Below are 10,000 nucleotides of genomic sequence, written 5' to 3' on the forward strand. Positions count from 1 at the left end.
TGATCATTTACACATCTGCTCCTCAGGCCACCCTCTGTGTGCAGAAGTGTCAGCGTCCGTGTCCGACAGGAAAGCCATCAGATTGGACGGATGTTTATCCTACTGTTCCTAATGTTTTATTTCATCATGTTTCAGTAATAATTCTGAACATTCTGATGATTTCATTTCATTTCATCATGTGGACGAACACTTCGAATGATTCCAGACTGTTCTCGGTTTAAGCCACGCCCCCGAGTGGAGTCTAGGGATGTGATAGGACAGTGGCTGCATTTCAGAGCAGCATGACGTAAACACAGTTGTGAAAGTGGAACATAATGAAACAGGAAATACTTAAATTCTGAACTTTTTTTAAAGAGCGCTTTCCTACTGCTGATGAAATAAAGCAAATAAAGGCTTTTGAGTGCAGATCGTTTTCTGTATGTCAAAAAAACAATATTGTGTTTACTTCAGGTAAATGAAAAAGAATTGGATTAACAGAGGAGAAACTGCACTCCTTCTCCGGTGTGATTACTTCCCTATCCCCTTCACTCTATAAGCTTTCTGTACCAGTTCTTTGCTGAACAGCAGTGGGTTCCTCCTGTGATGCGCCACAGCCCAGGTGATGAAGTTCTGCACATGCTCCAGCTGGCTACAAAGCTCTATCGCCCCCTGAAGCTGGTCCTCCAGATGCTGCTTAACCCCGCTGGAGACACTCTGTGGAGCAGAGAAGACTCTCATGTAGGCAAAAGCCAAAAAGAATGGAATACACATCTGCTTTCATGCAACATTAAACAGCAGTGACATGATGTTCTGCACGCTCCAGCTATGTGCACGGTCAGCTGCGCTTCTAGAGAAGAAAGACAAGGAAGAGAAACAGCAAGGAGAAAGTAATTACCTCCAGTTGCTCTATTAATAGGTTAGCCCGTTTGTTCAGCTCGTTCATCATGATCATCTTGGCCATTTTAATCTGGTTCTCAGCCTTCCTCTGCGTGATCTTTACGCTGTGAAGTCTGCAGAATAAAACAGAGAGAGAGAGAGAGAGAGAGAGAGAGAAATGAACAGATCCGCTGGAGGAAGGAAGTGGAGATGAAGGAAAGGTTTAGGTTTCTGCTGGCGCTAATATTATCATCTAAAGCACAGACTACAACGATTATATTGGTTTCAGGAGAAATCTGAGACAGTGATGTGAACTCAGACTCGGTGTTGATGAAGGTTAATTCTGCTGCTGCGTTAGCTGGTGAAATTCCACGGAGTCACATGGCTGCTGAATGGCGTAACACTGCGAGTGTGTGTCTGTGGAGCTTCACACTTTTATATCTGTAAGTGCAACTTATTGTCCATCATGTTGTCCATGTTTCCAGACGCTGATCTAATAAAGTCTGCGTGTAAAACATAGACCTACTTAAGCCTTTTAAAAGAAAGAAAACAGACGTCAACTGAAAAGAAATGTGTTTTCCTCTGCAGGAGGAGATCTATAACGATTATAAAGATAACACGACACTCCTGAATTCCAGCTCTGCTCTGGAACAGGGTTAGTGTCAGCGTGGATCTCTTCTGTGGATGTTTTGAGGTCAATCAGAGCTCAGGGTCTCAGTCTATCAGGACATACAGAATGAAACACAGTGCTGCTTCACAGGCAGGAGAGCTCTGGTTTTTTGGCAGAACCTGGTTCAGATGTCTGGTGCACACCTGAGTACAGAGTCTCGAAGATTTGAGAAAACATCAGACTTTTCCAGAACAAACAATGAGAAAGCTTTGTCTCCACTGGCTGGAACGATGCATTCTTACCTGCCCTGAATCTGCTTGGCAGTGTTCTCCACAGCTGATCTCTTCTCCTCCACACGAGCCATCAGGTTCTCCAGGAGCCACCTCTGATCCTGTAAAGCCTTGCCAACGTGGACCAGCCTGAGGAGAAAGACAATCAAGATTAATGAATAAACTCTTCTTGCAGAAATTCCAGGTGTTTTTGAAGGAGCTGAAGCTGTGAAGATGTTCAGTCATCATCCTCAGTTTGATTCTGGAGTAAATCAGTGTTACTGCACGTGTGAGTTACGTGGATTTTAGCTGCAGATTTATTTCACAAATAAAACAAACCCCTCAGAGATGAGACAGAACAACAGCCTTAAGACTTTCTGAAGAGATTTCAAAATGACCTGATGATGAAAAGCTCCACAGATATTCAGAGCCCAAGCTTTAACACTTGTGTGTGTGTGTGTGTGTGTGTGAGACACTTGTTTGTGTCATGTGCTGACTTTGTGTGTGAGTTTGCATGTCCTCCGAGCTCACCGATGGTCCTTGTGTGCGGACAGGTGACAGATGCTGCAGGCCAGAAGGTCACACGTCTCACAGAAGAGCTCCAGAAGCTCCTGTTTATGGAGCGGACACATGACGACCGCACGGCCGCACCGAGCCGAACCTGACACACACGAAACAACAGGAGACGCCATAATGAGGTGACATGCATTTCAAAACGCTAGAACAATGTCAGAAGGTGTGAGCAGGATTAATAAAGCCGGCCACAGACTGTACACTCGTTCACACACACACACACAAAGTCCAAAAGTATTGGCACCCTTCACTGGATTTGAACACAAAATGTACAGATAGTTCAGCCTGGACAAGTCAGATATTAAATAGCTCCTAAACTTCACCAAACCTCACTGGAGTCACAGTCAAGTTTCTGTGGCCAACAGAAATCAAATCCATCAACATGTCTGATCCAAAACGAGAACCGAATTGGGACTTGAACCCCAAACTTCCGATCATCTGCACAACAACCCAAAGCCTTAACACTGTGCACTTCTGGTTAGATGCTAACTGCATTTCATTGGCTTTGCACATGTACTTTGCACAATGACAATAAAGCTGAATCTAATCTAATCTAATCTAATCTAATCTAATCTAATCAGAAAATGCATTTATAGCCAAGCTTTAACCTCCTGGCAGAGTTTCTGTATCAAGCTGTGAGACACAAAATAAATGATCTAAACCATCTCCGTCTCTGGATTTAAAATCCTGTGGTGAGAAACAAAAAGACAAAAACCTGCACAAGAATTCCCCAGAGAAGAGTCTGAGGTCTTCTGTGTGTGTCTCTAATCTTCTGCAGCATCACAGGAAGTGACTCAGTGTTGTGTTCTCTCTGTGGTAAATGTTAATAAATATTAACCGGTAATTCTGAAACCAGGGTTTTTGCAGAGAACTTACTCTCCTTTGAAAGAATGGAGCTGAGATGCTATTCATCTTATATCATTAGCCACATCTGACAACTGTTCACTCCTGTATGGGGTGCCAATACTTTTGGAGTAGACCGTATACATCCAGCAATAGAGCAACAGATTCACAACACAGAGAGATTCACACAACATCATCATGAGCTCTGATCCGAAATCATTCACATCTCTTTCATTTCAGATATTTTCATATAACTATACAGTATTTCTTTCTTTCATGAGCTGGAGGAAGCAGATACAGACCTAGCAGAGCAGATAAACACACACACACACAGGAAATACACCAGCAGAGGAATTGTGGGAAATGCAGAGAAATGCAAGAAGAAATGCAATTTTCAGTGAATGGGAGAAAGAGAAAAAGAGAATCAGCAAAATATTTAAATATAAGAAAATAACTTGCAAGCCTTTTCGACTGTGGTTCAAGTTTCAGTGCTGAATAAACACCGGTGTGATGGAGGGATTTTCTGCTCCTTGTCCTGAAGCGACCTGAGACACAGCGAGCGACTCGCAGACACGACGACGTGAACCTACAAAACCTGCAGCCTTTCATTTACTGCGTGTCAATCATGAAGGCTAACAGGCTACTGTTCACAGCAGAGACATGCACATTCTCACACACACACACACACACACACACACGCACACACACATGCACACACGCACAGACCACACACTCCATCAGTGACAAGAAAAGTCAGCCTCAGAGCTCTGCTACTGACCACATCCTGTATATCAGAGCTGCACTTTCTCACCTTCAGAGCTACTCCTCTCTCTCTCTGTCTCTCTCTCTCATTCTTTCTCTCTCTCTCTCTCTCATTCTTTCTCTCTCTCTCTCTTATTCTTTCTCTCTCTCTCTCTGTCTCTCTCTGTCTCTCTCTCTCGCTCTCTCTCTCTCTCTCTCTCTCTCTCTCATGCACACACACTGCACATGCTTTTTTCTTTTCCCATCAGCACCAGGCCAAACACAACACAACCTCACTGCCGTGGAGTCTGAGTGCTGCAGATCGGATTCGAGCTCGGACTCGTTCAGCGAAAAGGCTTCGGAAAGTGGGTCAGATAAAAATAAATAAGAGTCTAGAGCATATGACTGCAGCTCATTAATCATATCGCTTACAGAAAACAGATTAAACACGGTGTTCATCTCCACACACACAGAAAGAGTGAAGAAGGATCCATACTGAGGTACAAAAGTATTCACACCCACGGAACAAACAAAACACTCGTCAAACCACATCAATCAGGATTCAGTTCTAAAAACATCCCTGATCTTTACGCATTGAGTCATTACCAACTCGACAGAACCACGACTCGAGGAGATCATTCACCTAAAAGCCTGGAAGAAGTATCAGAGACACAACCCACAAGACAAGCTGCAGTCGGTGCCACCAGCAGCATGCTTCACAGTGAGGATCATCTTCTCAGGATGTTTCCACAAAACACTGGTCTTTGTATCAAGACTAAAATGTTCAGTTTTAATTTCATCAGGGCAGAGAACCGTTTTCCACATCTGTCTCCTAAAACTCCAGCATGGAGTTTAATCAGGATTTCACGCAGCTCTTCACCATGGTCCAGGCCGTAGACAGCTTCTCCCCTCTGAGCTGTGGATCTCTCCAGCTGCTGCACATTAATCCTGAGCCTCTCGCTTAATCCCACTCTATTTAACTTCTTCTGATCCTTTTATCCAATGTGAATTACAATTAACCCCAACAGCTGATGGTTTTAAACGATTTGTGAGAAGAGATGAAGAGCACAAGGAGACGAAGAGCACGAGAAGACGAAGAGCACAAGGAGACGAAGAGCACGAGAAGACGAAGAGCACAAGGAGATGAAGAGCACGAGGAGACGAAGAGCACGAGGAGACGAAGAGCACGAGGAGACGAAGAGCACGAGGAGATGAAGAGTACAAGGAGATAAGCAGAAGCCACTGAGGATGGAATCTGACAGAATTCTACATGACTCAAGATCTCCATCAGTTTATATCAGTAGAGCACGGACCTGCTGTTTACTTCCATCAAAATTCTTAAGTGAAAAAACAAAGCCTGATTGCTGGTTTATAATCCAAACACAATTACAAAACATTTTTTCAGGGTAAAGTGTGAAGCTCTGAGTGAATTCCATCAGTTTCCATTAGAAACAAATAACACCAAATAATTCTTAAATTATTCAGCAATCTATAAGACGTAATCTTTCACAGAGCTTTAAGAGTTAAACCAGCCTCGGCTATGTGTTCCTCTAACCCGTACAAAAACCTCATTATTTATGTGGCATGCAGTGATGTGTTTAATAAAGCTAGTAAAAACAGAGAACAGAGGAACGTGCCTGGTTCTGGTGGTGCTGTGGAACTGCTGGAGCTCGGCTGATGTCGTGTCTCGGCCGCCGGAGCCGCCGCCGGTCTCTCGTGCTGGTGAAGATCAGTACACTGGAAACACAGCCACTTGTTGCAGAAGGTGCATAAACTCTGGGCCACTCGCGGCTCCGGACATTCGGAACAGCACTGGAAGGACAGACGCCGAGGACGAGAAGTGGAAGAACACACAGGTTAGAGCTCTGCTGCTATTCCTGGATCCAGGGTTTAAAAAATCAGCGTCCCAGCAGAAATGATGTCATTTTACCAAGAGCTGCATCTACTGCTGAGATTCTGAGAACAGAACTCCATCAACTCCATCAGCATCAAATAAACATCTAACTTTCACTGCACTGGACTCACGGAATCACAGCAAGAAGATCAGTAAAGGGTTAACGTGTCTTCATTTTCATTAATGATCAGTTATAGAGATCCACTCGGGTGGGCGGAGTCAAAGAGGTGAAGTGAAGTCCAGTTGACACATCAGCAACCTTTATTTCAAGCTGAAAAACAAACACATGCAAAACTCCTGAGGAGAAGCGCTGAAGTGTCTTACCTTCTCCATGACTGTGATGTGCAGTGAGACTCCTCCAGAGACCACGCCCAGATGCCCGTGCAGTGAGACAGCTCTACCTGAGACAGAAAGGAGAACAATTTAACCCTGAGTGATGCAGCCGACTGACCAGACCTCTCTCTCTTCCTGTCTCTCTCTATCTCCCAGTGCAGCAAGACAGTTCTACTTCAGACAGGTAGTTTAACTATTAAGCCTCAGTAATGCAGCCTACATGTCCAGTCTCTCTCTCTCTCTCTCTCTCTCTCTCTGATCCTCCTCTTAACTACTCGTGTTCATAATAAATGTGGATTGGGGAGAGCAGATAATTATTTCTTTTCTAGGGCGAAATTTCCCCGGAAGCTCTCTTTTCCCAAAATGGAAGGAGGAGACGTGCTGAGTGACCTACAACGATTTACTGCCACGAGTGTGTGTGTGTGTTTCATGTGAGCCAATCCTGCCCACTTCCTCCTTGATATAACAGGATGAGACAGAGATAAGGACACGTCCCTCCAGACCGCTGAGACAGGGGGAATCAGGGTTAACCTCCAGCTTCAGCAGGTGAGAAGATCACAGCAGATCACGTGACACCATGCTCTGCTCTTCAAAGCACAAACTTAATTAAGATTTCATCCCATTTCACTCTGAGTGTGAGAGAGCTTTGATTTACAATATTCCAATGTATGGAGCGTGATAGAGGCTGATGGAGCCTGAAGGAGCACTATTAGTTGCTGATGGTGGCTGATGGTCATGCTGCTAGATCAGCCAAGCTTTCATCTGTGCTCATTCTTACGGTGGCAGCATCTGACACAGTCAACCACAAGACTCTCTTGTCCTCCCTCAGGAGTCTTAGAATTTGAGGAACAGCATGGGAAAGGTTTGCTTCCTACCTGGATGGTCGCTCATATCTGGTAACATGGAGGGGATGGACATCTGCTCCACGCAGACTCTCTACTGGTGTCCCACAAGGCTCAGTACTTGGTCCTCTCCTTTTCTCCCTCTACGCTCACTCTCTTGGTGAAGTTATATCCTCACATGGCTTTTCATACCACTGCTATGCCGATGACACCCAATTTATCTTCTCCTTCCCTCCCTCAGATACCACAGCTTCTGCTCGGATCTCAGCGTGTCTGGTGGACATTTCATCATGGATGACGGCTCATCAGCTGAAACTCAATCCCAGTGAAACTGAACTGAAATTTGACCATTCCTATCCACACAGGCTGCTCAGGTGCTCGTTCAGTCTCTGGTCATTTCGAGACTGGACTACTGAAACTCTTTACATGCAGGTCTTCCTCTGACTGCAATTCATCCACTGCAAATGATCCAAGATGCTGCTGTGTGACTTGTCTTTATCCTGCCCAAGTTCTCCCACACCTCCCCACTGCTGCTCCTCCACTGGCTTCCTGTAGCTGCATCAGATTCAAAACACTGACCCTTACCTACAAAGCCGAGAATGGACCAGCACCATCTGACCTCAAATCTCTTATTACTCCTCACACTGACCCTCGCTCCCTCAAAGCACTTTTGTACACTGTTTTTATGTACTATATGTTAAAAAAAAACACAAACACACCAACTCGGTGTTTAGACTAATTTCTGTAACCTATTGAACCAGTGTTAATGTATTCATAGATAGAGACTTAAAGCACTTTTGCATGTAGCTCTGGATAAGAGCATCTGCCAAATGCCAGAAATGTAAATGTAAATGATGGAGCATGTTGGTGACTGATGGAGGTTAATGGAGTCTGATGGTGGTTGATGGAGGCTGATGGAGGCTGAGGGAGCCTGATGGAGCCTGATGGAGCCTGATGTAGGCTGATGGAGGCTCACGGTGGCTGATGGAGCATGATGGAGGCTGATGGAGCATGATGGAGGCTGACAGAAGCTTTGACTGTCTCTCATTGTTAAATCAGGAGGTGTTGTGAGGAGCAGTGGTGGGTTGTGGCTGTGTGAAGTGAACATGCTGAGCTGAGATGTGGTACATGAGCCCAGTATGAAACCCTCAGTATGAAACCACGTGTACTGCTGCGAGTCTGCCTGACAACAACCCCTGCAGCCTGACCTACAAATCTGACACATCTCTCATCCTCAGAACGACACACGGGAGCTTCAAACCAGCCCAGTCCCTGCTGTGTACTCGCAGACCCACTTTAAAAAACACAATTAGCCGTCACACACTCCATCGAGCTCGCTGTGGTACGGGCAGACAGACAGACAGACAGACAGACAGACAGATAGGCAGACAGGCAGGGAGATGTTTTAGCACTACTGCCTTCACCCACTTCCATTAAGCTTTTAAAACCAAATAGCTTTCTGTCCCTCTCTCTCTTCTCTCTCTCTCCCTCTCTCCTACTCCCTTCTCTCTCTCTCCTACTCCCCCCTCTCTCACTCTCACTCTCTCTCTCACTCCCTCCCCCCCCTCTCACTCTCCCTCAGTCACAGCTCCTCTGCTCTGCTAAGTGAATTGAGGAGAAGGTTCTCAGCAGCGTGAGGAACTGGGTTCTCTCTAGAGGAGGCGCATTAATAGAAACTCGGAGGAGAGTTCTCCCCTGGAAGCGCACCTCAGTTAACATCCATTAAGACGCTGGTTATGAGATCAGGATCAGGGAATGTCAGAATTATCCAGAGCAGATTGTAATCCTATATTTCCAATCCACTCATTGTGTTTTATCTTCAACTGTCTGTAGTTACAGCTTCATTTCTCCATTCCCAGGAGTAAAGTGTGTGTGAAACATTCGCTCCTTCTCCATCTGCTCACTCACCAGGCTACCAGGACCTGGAGATAAAATTTCAGCTGGAAAATAACCTGAGATGTTGTTAAAGGTTCTGCTTGGGTTCTCTCAAGTTGGAGAAGCTGACACGGTGCTTCTGTTCCTGCAGTAAAATTTCAGCAGCCTCCATCATGGGTTTCACGGGTCTGTGTGGGTTTCCTCAGGGTTCTCCTGTATCCTCCCAAAGACACATGCCAGTGGTGGACTTGTGACTCCAGTTTCCACCTGGTTGTGAATGTGTGTGTGATGGACCGGAGTCACGTGCAGCGTTCCCAGGAGAAACTCCACATCCATCCGCACCAGGATAAGAACTTACAGAAGTTCTGTGAAGTTTGCTTCTCTACTTAAACAGAACTATAAAAATAAACATAAGAAAATGTTTAAATTCAGCCAGAGTTTTTCTCCTCCTGTCTTCTGTCTTAAACCAAATCTTGGATGTCAGCTGGAAACTTTCCTCATGCTCCATTTACAGCTTAAACAAAATCCTCAGGATTTTTTCTGAAGAGCGAAATGAGATCCAAATCAGCAAGTACAAAACATCCGAGTGGTCAGGAGAGTGACCTGCAGCACTGAAGATTTCCAGAGAAATCACACACACACACACACAGTTCTGGCAGATTCTAAAACAAGATGCAACAGAGCTGCTAATGCTAATCTGTACTCAGGGGTGAGATCTAAAAGATGGCCGCCGTCCTGGAATAAACCTCTCTCTGAATAAAACTCTCTGGATTTAAATCTTCAGTGAAGTTTGTGATAAAATTCCTGCAGGAATCTCGCTGCTCCTGAAGCTTACTGTGCTTTCACCTCCGAACCCTCCGGTTCTCCCTCATCACCGTGGAAACACACAGGCAGCACGAGCCCGTCTCTAACCCCTGCAGGTTAATACACAGAGGAATAAACAGAACCAGGATCAGGTTCTTCACTAACCTGCACATGTTTGGACCTTCAGCATGAAGCTTATTCTTTAGAAAGAAGCTTTACTTTAACAATATAATAATAATTAAAACTAATTTCAGTGAATATTCAGGATTATGTTGTGCCTTCTTAGCTGATGTAATAATAATAATAATAATAATAATAATAATAATAATATTAAGGTCCAAACATGTTCTCTTCATCCTCT

At 44.9% G+C, this 10,000-nt stretch overlaps 1 protein-coding gene across 2 annotated transcripts in view; it reads right to left on the reverse strand.

The window, feature by feature from the left end:
• The window catches only part of trim66 (tripartite motif containing 66), a 29,427-nt gene that overhangs the window by 17,801 nt on the left and 1,626 nt on the right, over positions 1–10,000 (reverse strand). For both annotated transcript variants that reach the window (XM_058401064.1, XM_058401066.1), the window contains exons 2-7: positions 6,110–6,186; positions 5,529–5,703; positions 2,266–2,395; positions 1,768–1,884; positions 875–989; positions 547–693 (exon numbers count right to left, since the gene is read on the reverse strand). In XM_058401064.1, the coding sequence (XP_058257047.1) occupies positions 547–693; positions 875–989; positions 1,768–1,884; positions 2,266–2,395; positions 5,529–5,703; positions 6,110–6,118 (693 nt within the window). In that variant the 5' untranslated portion in view covers positions 6,119–6,186. The remainder of the gene's footprint in view (positions 1–546; positions 694–874; positions 990–1,767; positions 1,885–2,265; positions 2,396–5,528; positions 5,704–6,109; positions 6,187–10,000) is intronic.

Source organism: Hemibagrus wyckioides, linkage group LG10, assembly GCF_019097595.1.
Source record: "Hemibagrus wyckioides isolate EC202008001 linkage group LG10, SWU_Hwy_1.0, whole genome shotgun sequence".
In the NCBI taxonomy this organism is placed as follows: Eukaryota; Metazoa; Chordata; class Actinopteri; order Siluriformes; family Bagridae; genus Hemibagrus; species Hemibagrus wyckioides.